Source organism: Alternaria arbusti (assembly GCF_024043155.1).
Source record: "Alternaria arbusti strain BMP 1465 chromosome Unknown scaffold_2, whole genome shotgun sequence".
NCBI lineage: Eukaryota > Fungi > Ascomycota > Dothideomycetes > Pleosporales > Pleosporaceae > Alternaria > Alternaria arbusti.
In genome coordinates, this window is record NW_026249942.1 from 1,320,331 (window position 1) to 1,340,177 (window position 19,847).

At 51.7% G+C, this 19,847-nt stretch overlaps 9 protein-coding genes across 9 annotated transcripts; 2 read left to right on the top strand and 7 right to left on the bottom strand.

The window, feature by feature from the left end:
* Positions 1-680: 680 nt before the first annotated feature.
* On the bottom strand, positions 681-1,251 carry J4E86_002024 (uncharacterized protein; the record flags this gene model as incomplete). The annotated part of the gene is made up of 3 exons (XM_051442587.1): positions 681-893; positions 950-1,079; positions 1,136-1,251. The coding sequence occupies 3 exons, from the start codon at positions 1,249-1,251 to the stop codon at positions 681-683; spliced, it is 459 nt and encodes a 152-aa protein (XP_051306175.1).
* A 1,009-nt stretch (positions 1,252-2,260) lies between these two features.
* J4E86_002025 (uncharacterized protein) lies at positions 2,261-2,818 on the bottom strand (the record flags this gene model as incomplete). Its single annotated transcript, XM_051442588.1, has 1 exon — positions 2,261-2,818. One exon carries the CDS (start codon positions 2,816-2,818, stop codon positions 2,261-2,263), a length of 558 nt encoding a protein of 185 aa, XP_051306176.1.
* Positions 2,819-3,480: 662 nt separating this feature from the next.
* J4E86_002026 (uncharacterized protein) lies at positions 3,481-6,036 on the top strand (the record flags this gene model as incomplete). The annotated part of the gene is made up of 2 exons (XM_051442589.1): positions 3,481-5,383; positions 5,537-6,036. The coding sequence occupies 2 exons, from the start codon at positions 3,481-3,483 to the stop codon at positions 6,034-6,036; spliced, it is 2,403 nt and encodes an 800-aa protein (XP_051306177.1).
* A 972-nt stretch (positions 6,037-7,008) lies between these two features.
* On the bottom strand, positions 7,009-7,382 carry J4E86_002027 (uncharacterized protein; the record flags this gene model as incomplete). Its single annotated transcript, XM_051442590.1, has 2 exons — positions 7,009-7,234; positions 7,282-7,382. 2 exons carry the CDS (start codon positions 7,380-7,382, stop codon positions 7,009-7,011), a joined length of 327 nt encoding a protein of 108 aa, XP_051306178.1.
* A 2,758-nt stretch (positions 7,383-10,140) lies between these two features.
* Positions 10,141-11,110, bottom strand: J4E86_002028 (uncharacterized protein; the record flags this gene model as incomplete). Its single annotated transcript, XM_051442591.1, has 2 exons — positions 10,141-10,963; positions 11,061-11,110. 2 exons carry the CDS (start codon positions 11,108-11,110, stop codon positions 10,141-10,143), a joined length of 873 nt encoding a protein of 290 aa, XP_051306179.1.
* A 498-nt stretch (positions 11,111-11,608) lies between these two features.
* On the bottom strand, positions 11,609-14,147 carry J4E86_002029 (uncharacterized protein; the record flags this gene model as incomplete). The annotated part of the gene is made up of 3 exons (XM_051442592.1): positions 11,609-12,336; positions 12,387-13,822; positions 13,879-14,147. 3 exons carry the CDS (start codon positions 14,145-14,147, stop codon positions 11,609-11,611), a joined length of 2,433 nt encoding a protein of 810 aa, XP_051306180.1.
* Positions 14,148-14,576: 429 nt separating this feature from the next.
* J4E86_002030 (uncharacterized protein) lies at positions 14,577-16,016 on the bottom strand (the record flags this gene model as incomplete). The annotated part of the gene is made up of 2 exons (XM_051442593.1): positions 14,577-15,465; positions 15,511-16,016. The coding sequence occupies 2 exons, from the start codon at positions 16,014-16,016 to the stop codon at positions 14,577-14,579; spliced, it is 1,395 nt and encodes a 464-aa protein (XP_051306181.1).
* An 805-nt stretch (positions 16,017-16,821) lies between these two features.
* On the top strand, positions 16,822-18,358 carry J4E86_002031 (uncharacterized protein; the record flags this gene model as incomplete). The annotated part of the gene is made up of 2 exons (XM_051442594.1): positions 16,822-16,868; positions 16,927-18,358. The coding sequence occupies 2 exons, from the start codon at positions 16,822-16,824 to the stop codon at positions 18,356-18,358; spliced, it is 1,479 nt and encodes a 492-aa protein (XP_051306182.1).
* A 352-nt stretch (positions 18,359-18,710) lies between these two features.
* J4E86_002032 (uncharacterized protein) lies at positions 18,711-19,826 on the bottom strand (the record flags this gene model as incomplete). Its single annotated transcript, XM_051442595.1, has 2 exons — positions 18,711-19,544; positions 19,596-19,826. 2 exons carry the CDS (start codon positions 19,824-19,826, stop codon positions 18,711-18,713), a joined length of 1,065 nt encoding a protein of 354 aa, XP_051306183.1.
* Positions 19,827-19,847: the final 21 nt, after the last annotated feature.

The following is a 19,847-nucleotide window of genomic DNA, read 5'->3' on the forward strand; positions in this document are numbered from 1 at the left end:
CATCATCGACTCCCACTCGTCTATACCAGTCCCAACATCACGTCTAGGCATCACGCAGTCTATCCACTTTCAGGAATCACAGTTCAGCTTATTAACTCATAGATAACAATCAAAACAATGTCCAGGTTACATTATACCGATAAAATCATCATGTGCGCGAACACATGACAACGCAGCAAAGCGCTCGTGTACACGATGCGCTTTTCGCCGATGAGAACCAGGCATTATCTATTTCTATTTGAAGTAAGGTCGAAAACGACTAGACTTCTTTACTTGTTACCGCTACCGGTACCTTGGCCGGAGACGCCGCCACGACGACCGCCTTCTTGTTCGTACTCGCCGTATGTCTCTGGCATTGTAGTGAGGTTGTTGGGAGAGATGCGTGTATTGGGTGTAGTGGTTATGGTTGTGTGAGAGTGTGGAAGTGTGAGGGTGTGAGTGTGGTTCGGTTGTTGCAGCGCGAGAAGTCTATTTGTAGTAGTTGGGGCGGCGGTCGTGAAGGCACCATGTGAGACGAACGTCAGGTGTTGTGAAATCACTTAGCTGTAACGACGCCAGTGACTACGACTGCATAGACATGTCCCACTGTAAGTAAGATGTTTGAGAAGATGAAAGTCTATTAAAGTTCAATCCTAAGTCTAATACTCCTATCTATCACTTCAAGCCTTGCTCGTCCACATCTAGTAAGTGACCTCTCCGAATTCCTCGTCAGCGAGGATCATGTAAGTCTTCTCCTCGCTCAGTTCTATGTCGCACTCCGCGTAGTCGTCGTATAGAGTGGCGTTGAAGAAGTTGCACATGTCCTGGACGATGGGGCGTGCCTTGCCGAGCTCCTCAAACGAGCAAGTACCCTTACCGCCGAGGGCGGCAGGGAAAGCACATGGCTCGATCGCCTGTTACTGTGTCAGAATAGTGCTGCAGCTGGGACTAGGACGGACATGGTACTCACGGCAGAGTAGACGCTGTAGTTGATGCAATGGCAAGTAAAGTCATCGGGCGCGCAGCCGTCAGCATGGTTGGCCTTCTCCTGGCACTGGTGAAGGCACTTGGGCATCCATTTGCTAAGCTTCTTGTTGTCCCTAGCATCATCGCATTAGTACATAGACCAAGGAAGTTTCGGAGGGGCTTAGCATACAAGCACTTGTACTTCTCCATGTTACCATGCTTCTCAGCTTGGGTAATGTTGTAGGTGTACTGGGCGCTGGCCGCAGCGGCAACGGAGAGAAGAGTGGCGATTTGGGAGAAACGCATGATGATGATTGTGTGGTTGTTGGTGAGGTGATGTGTTGAAAGTGATGCTTGATGTTGTGCTTCGATTAGAGTGAGGATGTTGCCCCTCTTATACACCAACTTTGGCACTACCCTCAGCCTTCTCAAATGGAATCAAAGCGTTGTGTGCTGGTAGCAAGTACCTGCAGCACTGTACCATGCAGTCCCAACATTGGATGTGTAATATTGATCCATGCAGGAACACCCTCCCGCATTGAGCTAAGATGTGTTAGCGCGACTGTCAAATGAATGCGCCGGCAGAGTCTCCGAGCCCTCACCTCCTCTGGTGTCCCTCAACGTTGGCCCGGACAGCACCATGACCGGAGCGGAACACGCATCACACCTGGCGGTGACAGCAACCTTAGCTGAAGAGAGGAAGCGGTCAACTTTCCCAACACAAACGACAGAAACAATGAAACATTTGGCATGCAGGCATCAATGTCAGTGGAGAGTTATTGAAGGGGTTTGCCGCGAACGATACATCAGCATTTCCATAATCGGAAATACGCTTGTGTTGCGATGAAGACAAAATGAGCGACGAAAGACAGGAAAAGATGCGGTCCAGCGAACAAATCCTGAGACATTTCAATAGCATGAGCGAATCATCTGGCAGTACCGTGGAACAAGCCGATGCATTGACATTCTAGCGAAATAGGGGATTAAAAGGAAAAAACGGCCATACTGGGGCCTGGCTAGGGCTGACAAGAAACAACATAAACTTGTCATGAAGATGGACTCTCTCATCCGATGCGGTGTGAGAGCACTGCGCAGCTGACCGACTTGCGCATTTGGTTGAGGTGGTGGACGTGATGTGGAATATCTGTTGTTGAATGGGTCCCTTGTCCCCAGGCGAACCTTTCCGAAAAGGTTTAGCATGTGGAGCTCCGGGACCCCGCCTTACTTCGACCAGATATCTGAACCAGCAATGAGGTTTACTTGCTTATTATATTGGGACCCGTCCCCTCACCGCTGCCTGGTGTTCGACAAGAGATCACAACTTCGACTTTTGCAGCCGCTCGTTGACGAGCGCGGCGAAATGCGGGTGTGCTGCGCCTATGGCGTCGCATTGCGCCTCCGACAACACGTGCGCATTTCCCAACATCTGCCTGGCTGTTCTTACAGCAAGATACGTGACGATTGGATCCGAAGGCTGCAGGGCTCTCAGAAGACGTAGGTAGCTGGTCATCTCCGCGACGAGGCCTTCATGATGAATAAGACGCTTGATGAACGGCTGCAGATCTTCCACAGCGTCAATACCGAGAGCGCGCATCGCCGCATAGCTATACAGCCAATACCACTTATCTTCGCCATCGACTTCTGGGTCATCGGGAATGAAAGATGTCGTCGTCTTGCTTCTGAAACACCGAACAAGCCAATCGAGGACACACATGGCGTAACCTGGTAAGATGGGGCCCATGGCAAGAGCGAGTTGCGAAACGTCTGGGTATTCCTCATAGCCGGTTCGAATCGCCTGCGAAGCCGCAGCGAGCGCCCAAACCGAAATATCGATGGCATATGGACGGTGGCCGCTCTCGGCTTGCTCGGTCATCTGACGACTGCGATCGAGGGAAACGAGACCTTTGGCAGCAGAACACTGGTGGGCGTAGTCCGATGGCGCACCCGAATGAGACGCGACAAGCAAAATTGGAGGACCTTCCAGGAGAAGAGCGCGTATTTCATACGAAAGATCCCCAAATGGCTGCTTCGGGCTATCGTCGAAGGAAGCCGTAGTATCTATGTCTATGTTGCCGAAGCTCTCTTCGAGCTGTGCGCCTGCAACTGTAGCTTGGTCGTCTCGATGGTGTAGCGGCAGCATTTCGTTCCGAGGTTGTTTCTAAGCTTTGTAAGTCTGTTAAGCCGGATTGAGGCTCTGCAATGCTGCGACGGAAAAATATGGCTCTTCACTATAGGTTGCGCCTGCCTGCCATGATTGGCAACAGCGCCTGCAACGCCGTGATGACGCAACTATGCGCGCACAACGGTACAACTCGTTCCTGGCGGCTCATAGAATATCCACTATCCTTCGAGAAGGACATTTCGAAAGTATGGCCGTAGTGAATGTGGGTGACAGAGACAATACTAGAGCACGTGGTATTAGCGCGACAATGGACCCACACAATACCTTTGTCTCACTAGTCTGACTTGCTCTCCTCTACACACGACCTTCCGTATCAAATCAAAGATCTTTTGCTGTCCTCAATAATCGACACTATGGCCAGGAAACGCAACGGCGGTTCGCACCAAAAGACGGACGGCGCCCACAATACTCACCCCAAGACTGCGACGACTACCCATGTTCAATATAAGGCAAAAGAAAGACTTCAACACCAAGACCAAGCACAACAGCAAGAACGCGGCCGTAATGGTGCACGTGGATACGGTGGCAGGCGTGGACATGGCGACCGGCGGAGCAAGTCGCCAGGGCGAGACATTCAGCGCGAGCAACAATCCAAGCATCGAGACAACAGGCGCTCGCGCACCCCACCCCCAGCCAGAGAGATCCGCGATAGGCCAATCAAGGTCCAAGAACTCCGCGCAAGTGTGACTACCGACGCCGCTGGACAGGTTTCCCGGAAGCGTAAACAAGAGGCAACTGAAGATGATGGACTGCATGCGAAGAAGAAAGCGCGTGGCGGACCTGGAGAAACGCAGCCGACAATGATCGCTCACGGAAAAGAACATGTACGCGCAACAGCACTGGAGAAAAGCATTGATGCAGGCAAGAAGGTCCCTAGCCTACTTGACCTTAAGTATATGACCGAGGAAGACAGGAAGAAGCTCCGTGATGACAAGTTCAAACAGAAACCTGTTGTTTCTAGCAGACCTGCTGTATTGGAGACAGTCTCTCATGAGCTAAAGAGCCCTAAGACGAGACACGGTGTCAAAGACGGTTGTAAGATCACAGCACCCGAAGCGGAGCCGGAGGCAAAGGCTCTTATTCCACGGACCCCAAGTCAAAACACCAAAGCCAGCTCGCTAAAGCAGTTCGATGCTAGCACCAAGACCGCGGCCACGATTCTGCCCGATACATCCGTCACCAAGGGCGCCGCCTCAACCCCCAAGTCACGGCAACCGAGCGCAGGGGAGGAAATACACAAGATGGAAGACGCAAAGGCTGGCGAAAGCATCGCAGGTGGCACAAAGCCAAAGCCTAGTTCTACTCCAAGCCAAACAGTTACACCGCCGGATGAGCGCAGTAAGCGGAAGTTCGTGGAGTTAGAGAATCCCGAGGTAGCTTCGTGCAAAAAGGCCAAAGCGAGCCACGAGGCTATAAAGAGACGGAATACTAAGATCAAGAAGTCTCTGGATGATCACCACTTGTACGCTGATCAGGATCGCTTCCCAGAGGAAGGAGTTACCTTTGTCGACTATGACGTGTACAGCATACCCCTCCTGTGCTCCCATACGATTGAACATCAGTACCCATTCGAGGTTATGGATAAGCCTTCAGACAGGCTGAAACGGTCGTTCACTGATGACAACGAGATCCATGTCTTTGGTCGTAAGATGCTTGTTCTGCGGCAGGAAGCGCTTCGCCTATCCAGGAAGAAGTTCTGGACGTCCGAAGACCTTGGCCGCAAAGATGCTTCGAAAGTCGAGCCAACTAGAGACATCGGCGACTGTGATCTCTATCTCTACAATGGGAAGGTTCACGTCGCTACCGAGCGAGGACTTCTTCTAGCAGCAGAGTACCTCAAGCTCATCGGAGTTCCGGATATGCAGCCAGTACGATTCCATGGGAACAAACCCGCTTGGATGAGCCAAGTTACGCCCAAGCCGGAGCACAGGCGTGTGTTGGAATCATGGCATCCTAGTGCAGCCTTCAAAGAAGGCGGCTGCATCTCAATCACGCACAGCTCTACCGTGGTAGTATACGAGCATGGCGTTTTCGACATCGACCACAACACCGGCACGGAGACCCGAATGGCCTACGGTGAGCGAGAGGATGATGGCGTTGTTGGTTGGTTCAACTATTCGAAAACATGTCGTATAGACTGGCTCAAAGACCCAGAAGAGACAACTACGACCACACACGACCCTACCATCATTGACTGGTCAACATTTGACTATAGTCCTCTCGCAGCTCGAGCTGCAGCTCAACAAGCGGCGCAGCGTAAGTTGACGGCTGCAACGCGGGGAATGGCAATAGTTTATGCATCCACGGCACCACTCCCGCCGATCACACCAACATTGGCATCTCCCGCGGGAAGAGCAGCGACACCTGGCAGCAATGGCGAACATTACTTGTCTGAACTTGCGCTTGCAGCGGAAAGCTCATTACAGTCTCTGATGCATGCTGAGTCTCCAGGTCCTCGTGTCTCGCCAAAAGAGGGAGAATCGCCACCGTCGAAGGTCAAGGATGGCAGTATTTCGCGTCATGACAGTCCCAACTCCCAATTTGGACAAATTGCGGATAAGGGCAGCAGCGATGATACTGGCGAAGACGATGTATCTCAAAGAACCATCGATGCCACGTTACCTACACAAGTCGCAAACGTTGGGTCTGTCGTGACACAAGAGACGGCGATGGATCCGTCCTTGAGTCCTCACCAGGCCTCACCAGGTCGTGACGGACCTGGAGGATACCAAGGATCTTCACATGAGCCTACAGTACCGGTTACTAAAGCAGTGCGACCGTGCAAGACTCCGTCTACAGTATCTCAACGCTACGATGTTGAGGTAGATTGGGACGATACCGACATCCACGAGGATGATGAAGCTCAAAACCAAAACCCAGATCACAACAAAGAGGACGAAGAGCTTTGAATTGGGAACAAAAGTATCCTGAACCTTACTGCAATCACACAGTCTACAGGAGTGAGATGGTCGTAAGCTCTTGCAAGGACATTGAGCAGAAAGAAAGAGACGGAGACTATACCAGTCAGTGTGACACCGCTAACCTGGGTGTCGTCATTGATGGCGAGGTATAGGACGGATCCAGTACGATTGGCCTTCTGGAGTAAGGAGAGGAGCAGCTCGCTGTCTTCGTGTGCACAGCATGGAGTTATTGCCCAAGACGTTGGCATTGGTCACGAACACCAAGCATACGGTGCGATCTTGCTAAGCAGAAGCCCAACACATGGAGATCATGCCACCCCATTATACCAGAGAAGGCGCTGCCAGCATGAGCAACGCTCAGACCTCTTCCTTCGCGATATGCACGCGATGAATCTGAGACTTTCTCTGCCTGAAAGGCAAGAAATCCTCACCAAAAAAAAAGATGAAAGCCGAAAAACGCCAAATCACACACAAAAGACGCAACCAAGCGCCAAAGCTGCGCCCCTTCACTCTCTCACCATACCCACCACTTGTATGGTCTAGCGGATGAGTCTTATGGGCAAAGGCAGACTACACATGACCGAGAGCCCCCTAACGGGCATGCGTTGTAAGCGCGTCATCACAGTCAAGTCGCCATCCATCCCAAAGCTACACAGCGCATGTACTGTTCACGTACGAGCGGCTCATCTGCGATACCCATGTGTTATTTCCAGGCACACATTTGAGAGCGTTTCGAGAAAGAGGAGCGAAGATAGTCGAGGCAGCATCAGTCCATTTGCATCAATGCGAAGTTCAAACCGGGCACTGCGCGGGTCGCACATGTGCTCGTAACACTTAGCTATCAGTCCTCTATATGTTTGACAGTTCTACCAGAATAAATAAAAAAAGAATAAAATGTTACAAAATTGCGTGATCTAGGCCGCTCAACCCGCTAACGAACCGACGTGATGTGTGACCATCTCACAGTGTATTGGTAGACTTCAGAGATCTTCCGCCGTCTAGCTTCCTCACATGAGTTCCTGTCCCTGTTCCAGAAGCATTAGGGTTCTTCGGCAGCGGCTTCCTCTGTGGAACACCGTTGGCCTTGACATCCTCGATCTTCTCTTCTTCAAGCTTGTTTGATTGCGCTGATCTGCTACTAACAGATAGCCTCAGTTTCTTCTTTTTGTTGTTGTGCGCGCGGAACCTGATGAGTCAGTATTTAAGTGCACAACGCGACAATTATACTCTTACCAGAAGAAAAGCAGCGAGAGAATAAGTAAACCGCCGACGGAGCCGCCTAGTGCGGTACCGACTGTATAACCTGCTCGGGGATTAGCATATAGAGAAGACATTTAGATGATGTGTGATGTATTAATACCTGTAGACAATCCTGCAGACCCGCTACCCGGAATAGATGGTAGGGTAAAGGTCGGATTTGGCGGAGATGGGACTTCTGTTGGAACACCTGTTGGAACACCTGTAGGGGCTGGAGGTGGGACTGCTGTCGGAGGAGGAACCGCCGTCGGAGGTGGAGGTGTAGCTGGAGGCGGAGACGATGAAGGCGGGGGTGGAACTCGCGAAGAGGAGACGTCGTCTGTTGACGTCGATGATGTTGATGTTGTTGTTGTGAAAGGTCGCGTTATGGTAACGAATACTGATGGTTGGCCATTGAACTGAGTTGTCCCTGCAAACATGCTTGAGTCGAATGCTGATGATGGAGAGCTGATGAGCGTTGTATCAAGCTGTAGCTGTAGAGTAAGTCTCAGCCTTGTAGGAGAAACCTGCGGGTTTCTTACCAATTGCGCGCTTGTCATTGTGATGAGATTCAGGATGAGCAAGTACCTATACAAGAAACGATTTCATGTTCGCCAGCAGGAAAGTGAGAACAACGATCTAAGCTCAACCTAGAGGAAACGTTTGGTTTATGTTTGTTGGGCTCAATCGCGATAGGGCGCTGGTGCAAAATAACCCTCAATCTTGGGGGCCAAGCTTATGGCGGCAGGGGTGGTTCAGCTGAGCGATAAGGCAGACTTCAGCCTGGTCAAAGCTGGCATCCTCTTTTGGTCGTTACAATAAATGGTTCTGGCTTTTCCTTCGCTGCTTCTTCATACTGACAGCTTTCCAAAATGGACCCATCGGGTTGTCTTGCCCTTTCCACTCGAACGGATTTCGCAGCGTACATCGATCTACTCCGCAACGCCACGGGCGGGGATTTCAGCCTTGTGAAGGATTGCAAAACTAACGTATGCGGGGCTCTTTGGGGATCAGGGAATCCAGACATCAGTGGCATCGGCATGGCAATTGGATATATCCTTGAGAGCTTCATATGCGCATGTCTCGTAGCGATATCGATGTGGTTTGAACGAAGCGCAAAAGGCCATCCAACCATCGGGAGGCTATTGGTTGCGAACGCCACAAGAACCTTTTTCGACAACGCCATCTTCTTTACCTTTGCGATCCAAACTGCTAGCATTGTTACACTGTCTGGGGTTGACTTTGGCGTAAACGCTGTTGGAATGGGTGGCTTCACGGTCGAGATTGCTTGGCTTGTCTCGTCGCTCACGCTTCTGCCTCTCCTTCCAATGGTGTTGCGACCGAAAATGTTCTTGGAAGGCAACGCAATAGATACCAGTAGAAGACGGTCGTCTGGTGGTACTGATGTTCCACAAGACGGATATGAAGAGCCAGGAAGCGGCGCCAATGGACACCCCGGGCTTCTCTCCGATGCTCGTAGAGGACAACGTTTTGTCCTGTTTGTGATATGCTGGGCTATGGGCTTTTGCCCTTTCTTCTCTCGCATGGGAGGGACTTTTGGTGAGTGGCGACACTATGTCAAGGGAACACTGTCTGACCAATGCAGGCGAAAGCCGGATCGGAAGTTCGCCAAACACCTCCATAACGTTCGAAGAATGGAGCGTGATCGCAAGCGTCTGTTTCGAAGGCGTTAGCACTATCAGCTCACGTGAACGCAATCTCACCACGGCGTTCGGCATTCTCAGCTATCTGCTGTTGTCCATTGTGGTCGTCTCAAAAATCCTTTCCTCTGCTTTGGAGGACATAGATCATAAACGAACCTGGTTAACAAAGTGCTGTTCTACGTTCAATGGAGGCATTATTGGATTGTATGCAAAACTGGGAATCGACGTTGTCGTCGCCATCGCACTTGTTGTGCAATTTTGGGCGTTCTTTCGGCTCCGACAACTACAAAGTGTCATGATCCGAGCAGCTGGTGGGAGCTTCCCGGACGGGCAATGGACTTTTGGTCAGATTGTCGCCACCGTTGTTTTTGTTCCCGTCGCTGCCGAGGTTATGTTTGTATGGAAAAGAAGTTCACTGTATCTTGATAGAAGCATGTAGATGAAACATTGGAGAAGACAAGGTATCAAGTTACCAGTGACATATAGATGAGAATTGAGTCTTAAGAAGAACTATAACAGACTGGAAGTAGCCTTTGGTTTCAGGAAGACATCATCGACTGCCCTCCCCCGGGCCGTTATCTTCGTAGTCGGATCGATCTGCCAATCGATTTGTCTCTTCTTCAAAATAGTCATTGACATCGATCACATCCGTCGCGTTCCTCCGAATGAACTTCTTATATTTTCCAATGTTGAGAGGAAAGCCGTTATGAGCCGCAGCTGTGCTGCCATTCTTGCGGACTCCGGACCAATGCTTTATACTATGACCGATGACTGGCAGCTCAGGGGGAAGAAGATACGTATCTTTAGGGAATTTTTCACGGCCCGCAGGTTGAGGATGGTAACCGAGATATTTTCTCTCTGAGTTCTTGAAGTCAAATGGTTCTGGTGCTGGTGCTGATGCTGATAGTTCTTCTCCCGATTGAGTATCAGTACCCTGCGCTTCTTCTGGCGCTTGTTCGCTAGTCTTGTTCGTATCATCTGATGATTCGGTATCGCTTTCAGGTGGAGGTCTGACATTTCTGCGATCTTGCAAGGTCCTGCGAGGATACGTTCCGATGAAATGACAAAGAACTGGGTCAAGGACAGCAACACCCCTGGAGTAAAAGCGCCCGACAGTATGCTCCAGGGTGGCGAGATGACACGCATTGATCTTGGTTTTGTACATCTGCATGACGATTTCGTCAATGAGTGGCTAAAACGTTGGGTGTATGGTCAGTCTATGTCTTACAAACAGGCATGCATCGGAGGAGTTCTTTCTTACCAGTTGCACAAATTTGGGCAGGCCTAGCTGCAGCATAGCGTTGTAGAGATGGATTTTGTCGTCAAGTGCAACTGGAATTCCCATGGCGACAGCACCGTCAGGCCCTGTTGGCTGGCGTGCGCGCCACGTCTCCTTGGGTGGTCCTGCATCGTCCTCTTTGTCTAATTCATCTCCTTTGCGATTGATCTGTTTTTGCACTTTTTGCAGCCATGGAATGACGTATTCGTTGATTTCCTCCGGTCGTATGAACGCCATTTGATCATCGGGTTGTTCGGCGAGTCTTTTTCCATCAACGCAAACATGATAGTTGATGTTGAAATCCTGAGTCGATAACTCGCCCAGAGCAGCATGATGTTGTCTCGGATAACGCACTGGCAGATGAAGCGTCTTAGCCCCCGGATTGTATGTGAAGTGATCATCGGCGAAGGTCGAACACTTCCTCAAAGTAGCGCGATCAACCGTCGTTGGAATATAGTATGCGGTTTTCCGCCTGAACTTTTTGATGGTTTCCCAATGTCCCTCCCTCTCACAATAGAGTGTTCTATACTCTTGCTCATCGATAATGATTTCAACTTTATCAGTGGAAGCGTCCGCAGTCTTTTGGTTGCAAATATCAATCTGCTCGATGTATCGATAATGATCCGCCAGACTCCGTGCTTCATCGTCTAAGTATTGATCGTGTTGATCAACAACTCTTCCATTCGCATGATAAAGCACCATGGTGTCGTCCAGATATTCGTCGGAGATGTCGATGCTCGAATTGGTGGCTCAAAGGGTGTGGTGGTGGTGTTCAGTAGGACTCGAGAACTCCAAGGTTCGCTGCCAAAAGACACCACTTCGATGTCGCGGACCCTTTGTTGATCTGGAACTCTCTGACAAAGGCGAAAACATCCGAAGCCATCGTCGCGAGGCATCACTTTCTTTGAGCGCGCCGTATTCGGCACAAAGCGCGTTTATCAACTCAGCCATACGGAGTACAGCACGCCAATCGGCCGCCATAGGGTACCGGATACGGCATCATGTAACTTCAGACGCGTGTTGGTTCGTTGGAAATGTTGATGCAAATGCGCGTGGGTGTGAGGATTGTTGTTCAGGAGAGGTACATTGAACCGCTAAGAGCTGTACCTCGGTTACGACGGATACGGCTGGATCAGCGCTCACATACCCTGGAAGTAGACGCTCGATCAATGAGAGCATGACGCGAAGCGCTGCGAGTTCGAATTATACAAACGGTGGTGAAAATTCGCATCTTCTTATGTTCGCATTCGTCTCATGATGCTCTGATTGCAATGACTTTGAGTGATACTTTAGGAAATAGTCGCATCCATCTAGTATCCAATCTCCTCACCGCCGATTGCCGTCTACATGCAGTAACGTCGACTCATCAACGTTCCTCACCTCACTTCCCACCACCACCACAAGCCCTCTCCAACGTCAAAAACGCAAAGTGCCCACCAACAACCGGTCTCGCAAAGAACCAAGGCCCAGGAAACCCACCATCACCTTCAGTGACATAAAGATCCGTGAAAGGGCGGTCCGTGACGGTCTCATTCAACCAAAGAGCCACGCGATCAAGAATCTCCGAGCGCACTTTCTTGTTTGCAACTGCAGCGGCTTCGAACTCCCAATCGGACTTGGTGTACAAGTGACGAGAGTCGAGGGGAAGACCGTATTTCTGCATCACCGTGGAGTACCAGTCACTCTGGAGGTTGTAGATTTTGTCTGGGATAAAATCCTCGGTGATGGGTTCGCGGCCGGAGGAGTGCTTAGAAGGCGACAAAGGCCTCTGCGCTTCATCGTTTCCAGATGCGTAATCTGGCTGTTCTGAGATAGAAGACGAGTTTGTGATGGTGGGGTGGAAGCAGAGTACGGCATCGGCGTAAAGCGAGTATAGAGTGGTCCAGCTGCCGTACCAGTCGTAGGCGAGTTTGGCATGTGTACCATCGCGCGACATGCCGTATTCTTGCCACTTCTTGATGTACGTCTCTGAAATGTTGCGGTAGTGCTCTGCATCTCCAGGACGATCCATGAGGTCAGCAATCTCACTGAAGGCTTTGATGCCGACAATGCCCTTCAAGGCAAGATTCGTTTGAAGTGGCAGCCAGCCAGCGAAGTCATCAGTGCAGACTATGATACGCGTTAGCTTGTATTTCGAAATATAGCGGGTCGATACTTACGCTGGTTGTGAGGCTCAAGAGCGTCTTCGACAAGATAGCCCGTCCATTGCTTCCACAGGTCATAGCTGCCCTCCAGCCACTTCTTCGCTTGGTCAATGCCTTTGGTGCTTCCGCCCCAAGTCTCATCGATGTAGTCAACTCCGTCGTGCAGTCCGACGCCGTTCAGAGAAAATGCGTTGGTTGCATCAGTACTACGGTCTGCGTCGTTGCCGATAGCTGACCAGATGGACTGAGCTTGTGCGTCGGAGTTGTAGCTTAACGAGTTGACCAGTGCCAGACCCATGATCAGCATATCGCCACACTCCTCAACAGGCATGTACTCGTCTCGTCCATCGGCATGTCCCGTCAAATTAGGGAAGTGTGCGCCAAGATCATGCATCGAGTACTTGTTGGGATACTGGCCGGATAGCTGGTGTTCCAGAAGTGGCTCCAACAGATATGCCAACCACCTAGGTTGCGTGTACAGGAAGAACGGGAAAGCCGGGAAGATGACATCGACTGTTTGACTGTTGCCGTTGGAGGAGATCTCTTTTAGGAAGAGCAACGGGTTGTCTTTGGTTCCGGAGAAGCTCGTGGCACCCATGACTTGTCGTGCAGACAAGGCAACGATATCCACGTAGTTCGTCGAGCCAGATTGATAGGCATCGATGCGCAGCTGCTCCGAGTAGTTGCCAGCGAGGCTTTTGGCCATTGCGAAATCGCCGTAATGGAATTGAATGAGCTTGTCGTCTTGAGGGAACCAGGACTTCCACAACGGCCGCATGAACGTAAGACCGCGAGCAGATGCATATTGTGTGACCGGATCTTGGATGTGGGTTATCGTGAACAGCACGCTCTCACTGTTGCTGCTGGATTTGGAGCCGGTAGTGGAAGAGTTTGCCAACTTGAAGGCTTTCGAAAATGCAAACACGGGCTCTTCATCCATGACGGCGCGGAAGTTCCCATCGACCTCGTTCTGCAACGTTCCGGTTCGAGCAAACCGCTGGCGCAAGAGCGCGGATGTGCCCGATTCATGGCGCGCATCGACTGGCCCAGTAAAGTGCAGCTGACCCCACTCGGGCTGATCGTTCGTCTCGGTGAAGAGCTGCTCAACCTGTCGCTTGACTTGCCACGTCTTCAGCTTATCGTTCAGACCCGGCGCGACATGCTGGAACAAGCCCCATTCTATCAGGCTCTCCCTCTTGCCGCTGACCCACTGTCCGTTCACGTCCACGTATATGTTGACATCGAACGTCCCTTCCACGTGTATAGACAGGTATGCTGCCGGTATGGTCTGGCGCAAAGTCGAGGTCGGTGTGATGGGTGAGAGGAAGGACAAGGTGATCTCTACGTCTTTCGCTGAGCGGAGTGCATCGGGGGCTGGTATCGAGTACGTAAGGTTGGTGGTCGACGCGTCGTATTTAGCACCCCGGTATATAGGGTATGCTATCGCGTAACTAGTACAGGCAGGAATTAGCAATGATTGCGCTGCGAGAGGTCAGAGTAAACATACTCCTTGTCCTTTTGCTCCAGAGAATCATGAGGTCGGCCGAGTAAAGGGTAGACTTCGTTCGTGTCAGGGACAGACGCCATGACACTGAAGCCAACCTCAGATCCAGTCCAGAACATGGGCCATTTGCTCCATGGCTCTTCCCTTGCGTTTTGCAGCCATGTGCTCAGATATGGGTTCCGCACGATCAACGGAAGGACGGGTGGTTGGAGAGTCGACGCATCTACCACGCTTGCTAGGAGCGCCGCAGCTGCGACAGTAAAGGGACGCATGGTGGAGTTGAAGGACTATCGTCGCAAGGTCGATACCAAAAGAATATGCTCGACGCTATAATGACGAAATCATGAGTTATGGGCTATTGTATACGCAAAGAAGCATGAAGCACGCAACAGTGTTGGAGCTGTCAGCTGGGATGGAAGCTCGAGGCAGCTGCAGTTTGCGGGGTTGTGGAGGAGCGAATCACGGCGTGGTGCCTTGCATCATCGTGCCGATCGGCAATCGTCCCACGTTTCATCTTACGCGTCCTGACCTCATGACATCTCAAATGTTGATTGAGTAGCGTACAGCAGCATCAGAAGCTCTCAGGGACAAGCCATCGACCTCTCAGCCTCATCCTATGCTCCAATCTCGCAATGTCAACGTGCTCGCTTCAGAGCACTTGCAACCACACTGCCAACCGCGGCTCTGTCACGCGCCAAACATCACAGCAACCTCTGCGCATCTTCCGTGGCGACTGTTCGCAGCGATTCATCTGGCGTCTGTGATCCTCGACGTTTCCAAGCAGATGCAATCACGCTCATCAATGCAGAAGCCGACCGACCTTGCTCTCTGCGCTTGAACGGCGGCGGAGTGGATATGCCGTCCCGAACCGATTTGACGGGGCTGGGAGTGCGCACAGTCCAGTCGTCGAGTGGATACGCAGGATGCGGGTGGTATGACGTGGATGTCTCGAAGTCGTTCTTGATGGGAAGCGTAGTAAGAGGCCGTGAAGCTGGTTCTGGCGGCCCAAGTCTGATAGACGGTGGTATGGAGAGCCGGTAGAACGGGGTCGGTGTGCGGACAATGCCATGGCGCTGTTGTGCATTCTCCCCTACATGATCAACTGCCAGATCTGCCTTCGGGCCTGGTGCACCGCGTGGGATGTAGGCGCGTGGCTGCTCTGTATCGCTCACCAGACGTAGTGACGCTCTGTGGGTAAAGGGGTTCCGCCTCCCCGCTGATGTGGATCGAGTAGGGCTTGACGAACTCCTAGTCTGTCCTCGTATGCCTGTAGCACTCGCGGCTCGTCCATCAAAGTTGTCTTTGCAGTCCTGAAAGACATCTTCCGAATCCCTGCTCATGGCGCTACAGGCCCTTATGCCCTCGATGGTTTCATCGGTACCACCGCCTTCGTTCGGCTCTATCACAGGGAGGTCGTTCTCTTCGCCAGCAACACCACGATTGTGATCAAGCAGCCCCAAATCGCGCAGTTGATCCCAGCTGCGGCAGTAATATCGGAATGTCGCAAAAGGCTGATCGATAGGGTCGATGAGGGCGAATTTGTAAAAGCGCTTCGGATGCTGTGGTCCCGCAGGCCCAGCGTTTACAAGGCTATTGAGATTAGCATAGTACGTGCGTGTCCTGTCGGGCACCTACCCTATCCCAGTCTCAGTCTTTGCGTGCTCCGTTTCCTTGTACTCTTCTGCCTGTCGTTCGACTCGTTTCCGTCCATGTGCACGATGTACTCTTATCTCGACGCGCGCGGTCTCGTCGAATGCATCTACGTCGTCTTTTGTTGTAAAGCAAAGCACCCGCTTCTCGAACTTTTTCTTATCGCTGTCATCCCCGGGGCTCTCGAATAGACCGAACATAGTCTTGCCCTGCCATTCCTCATCCTTGCCCGTCGACCAGCTCACGACGTGCGCGCCGTTGATGTACAGCTTGAACAGGAAATAGTGCCCTTCGGGGACTGGCGGCGACACAGCATATTCGATCCAGAAGGTGCTGCCTGGTAAAGCTGGGACGTAGACGCTGCAAGTCGACGTCTTCTCATCCAATTGCGGCGTGAAGCTGGTGCTACCACGCGGATCTGGGCGATACTCAGGCAGTTTTTCGATATCGAATTGAGGATGCAGTCCGACGTCGATACTGCGACAATGCATTATGGCGGTGGTGGTGACGTGGTCGGTCTTGGTGCTTGCGTGGGTAGTCCAACAGTACAGGAAGCAGGCGCGGTTGCCTCCCGTGGTGAAGTACACGACTGGCCGACTAGCGCGACTGCTCCATCCCAACTCATCAAGTCGGATTCACGTATACTATGGATTGCTTCATTGTGTTCTTTTCGCGACATGCCAAGAATACGCAATTTTATATGGGTTCGGATAGGTACAGTATTGAGAAGTGAAGTTTCTTCATTATTCGGATTGAAGCAGTGTCACTCTTTGGTGTTTGTGACATCAGCGATCTTACGAGTTGACAATATGCCAGTCAACAATACAGTTCCACGGTCAGCGATGCTGTATTCTGGTCAGCTGTGCGTTCTAAGAGTGACGCCGCTACGAAGCAACTTGTGTTGGCCTAAGGAGTCATATCCATGCAGGAAGAACGAGTGGTCCCTTCACCGGAGTAAAGGTGGTTGCAACTTCACTAGTTCTCACGTGATGGTTCGTTCACTGTTCTCCCAGCACAGGCCCACAGAAACACTCCTCACTATATAAGCCATAGCCATGCTCCTATACTTTCTTCTCCCCCACCTAGCCTATCTGTCGCTAACTCAACCGCGTTCGAAGTAAGTCAACCCCTCATTTCCTCATACATGATCCTGCAAGGGCTTCACAGGCTTGGCCCGTCGACCTATCTCTCCACCACACTGCTATCAAATTGTTAAGCCTTTTACTTACAGCAGTCAGGACAAGCTTGGATTAAGAAGGATCTGTCAACATGACAACGATGACCAATCCCGGGCGCATGCCTCCGCCTAAGACGAACCAGCTTACGCCAAAGCAGCTCGCCGAGTAAGTTTATCCAGAAGACCTCCCTGTTTCCATGTTCGAAGTATGCTAACTATTGTAGCTTCAGGAAGGGCCCAAAGGCAAATGTCGTCATTGGTCCCGACAATGACCGGTACATTGGTCTTGAGAGTGCTTCCGTGAACCTGCTAGCACACTTCTCTCCAGTGGCTCGGAAGAAGCTGGTCGAGGAACGAGGCATGGTCTTAACCATTCCTGACGGCTCGAAGAACGCCATCCGTTGGATCTACAAGTATATGCAAGCTGGCGAGCGTGATCCCTCGGACATGCCTACGTTCGAGGCACTGAACTCGGATGCCTTGATCGACGTGTACAAACACTGCGACCTTCTCAAGTACGACTCGCTGAGGAAGCGTATCTTCAATCGCCTGAAGAGCAAGTTTTACCATACGCTTCCGACTATAGACGAGATTAAGCTCTACCAGGATTCGATCCCAGCGCTCTACGACTGCGCGATTCGCTGCATTGTCGATGAGATGGCGAGGCCGTGGACTTGCGACTACCAGCCGTATCAAGAGCTTGCCAACACGAATGAGGCCTTCAGTAAGACGCTAGACGATGCTTTGCAGAAATACATTGCCTCACGTGTCAAGGTCAGCGAAGAGTACTATCGCAATACGAAGGATCGGCGTGTGATCTGGGCCATGAACTATATCGAGGACATCCGCGCCGGTCGTCGTCCCTACACCAAGTTCGCCGACAGGTCTTCGAATATGTTGTCCTGGAAGTCTCAGCAGAAGGGCAAGGCTGCCCCAGGTCTGTTCAACAACGTCAAGGCTGATGCGAACGGCGTAGCAGGAAACATTCCAGCTCTTGCAGCCAAGCACGATAGGAAGTATGTCAGCAAAACCTACACACCGTTCACCTGCCACAAGTGCGGTGGAGAAGGCCATATTGCACGCAACTGCACAACAGAGATTGCTGCTAAGTCTGCCACCACAAACGGAGTCACATACAAGAAGCCAGAGCAGCGTCTAGGTCCAGTCTGCTACACTTGCAAAGGAACCGGCCACCTTTCCCGCAACTGCCCAGCAGAGCAGTCCGCCGCCAAACCCGCGGTCATCACCGGTCTTCTCAACAAGGCAACAGACAAGCGTCCACTTCCAGTCTGCTTCGAATGTGGCGAGAACGGTCATATCGCGCGCAACTGCCCGGAGGAGAAGCCGCAATCTGAGCGGAGCAAGGCAAAGTCTCAGCAGCCATTCATTTGCTACAAGTGCGGCGAGGAAGGCCATATGGCGCGCGAGTGCACGGAGGACGTATCAGGCGAGGAACACGCTAGCCTCTCCTCTTTCCCAGCCTTGCCTCCCACCAAAGCTCCCACAAGCGGTGGAAAGCTGGTCAATGGATTGCGTCCTGCTCTCGGTCCCGCTCGCGCAGCTGCCGTCGATAACCTTGGCGTCAACCAGGCAAACGCTATCGACTCGTCGGAAGAAGGAGAGGGCTCAAAGACACCTGATCACGAGGTTCGTTAGGGCGGGAAGGCGCGGACTTTTCTCATCATCTAGATAGCTGAACGTAAGGAGAAGCAGACTTGAGAGGATGCGTTCAGGAAGTCTGATCACAAGCTGAATAGCCGGAGCGACATAGTCATGCAACATATCATCCTTTGATGGAGGTCAATGAGGTCCTTTGAAGACCGAGCTATCTATAGATTATTAGATATATACAAAGCTTTGTAGCAGAACTACAGGACGTGGTGTCCGAATTGAGATTGCTCATTTCTCGTGAAGATGCTCAGTTTCTGACGAATCGATGGCGCCGGACATACATTCGACTACTTATCTGAGGCGACGAGTTTTGTTAAAGCTGATTGTTGTTTGATTTCTATTCCTTGTCCCCACCAGGCTTACCATTCTTCTCTAGATGGTCCTTGATGCTGAACATACCCGTCCCCCGCTCAAGCGGTTTAGCTTGAGTGGGACTAGGTTTCCAACCAATCATGTAAATCAACCTGAAAGTCGCAGGAAGCGTGCCATCTTCGTTGCCATGAAGTTCCTTGTATATAGCTTCAGCGGCCAGTAGTACGTCCCTCTGGATTGGCCCCTTCTCTCGTGCAAGCACAGCGTTGGACTCGCCCATAGCCTGCAGGTCCTTCATCAACGAGAAGGTATCGGGATAGTCGACTACGATATCATCCACGTCCACGGTGAGGAGATTGAAGCCGGCTTTTTGTAGCAGTCCACCCACATCCTTCACGTCCGCTAGTGGCGAGGTATGTGTTGAGACACCACCTCTTCGGTCCAACTCTGCTAGTTGCAGAGACGTACGAAGCTCGTAGAGGCTGTCTCCTCCCATCATGACGCCTATGAAAGGAGCATCTGGCTTTAGGATGTTGTTCACTTGCGCCAACACCGAGGGCAAGTCATTGATCCAATGTAGGCTCAGGCTGCTCAAGACGGCGTCGAAAGAGTTCGCTTCGTATGGTAATAGCTCCGATGTCGACAGGACCTCGCGTACGATATCGATCTCCTTGTTAAAGGGCAGATCGGCGTCGCGGTATAAGAGCGCTTCCGACGAGTCTGCGGCTGTGATGGTGCCGATTCGCTTGGATCGAGGGCCTTTGTCTGGGGCGTCTTCGGAGGGTAGAGTAAGTGCGCGGGATAAATTGCATGCGTTTGCACCGAGATCGAGGACTTTGGGAAAATGCCGATTTATATCCTGTGGTCGTTAGCCGCAGTCCATGTCTAGAGTGGGGAGCATCAATCATACTAATACTCGCTCACACAGCCTGGATGCCACCTCATCTCTGAGGTAGTCTACACCTCTGCTGTTCTCTTTGTCTGCTGCGGCTCTTTCCTTCTGTAACCACTTCTGTTGGCCACTGAATATCTCCATCATTGGAGCGCCCGGCGCTTGTACCGCATACCGCCGGGTGGTTTGGAGGGGCAAACATCGTCGTTTCAGTGGTGGGATGAAAGCGCGGATCGAAAAGGATGCCATAGTGCCAGTAGAAGACGAATT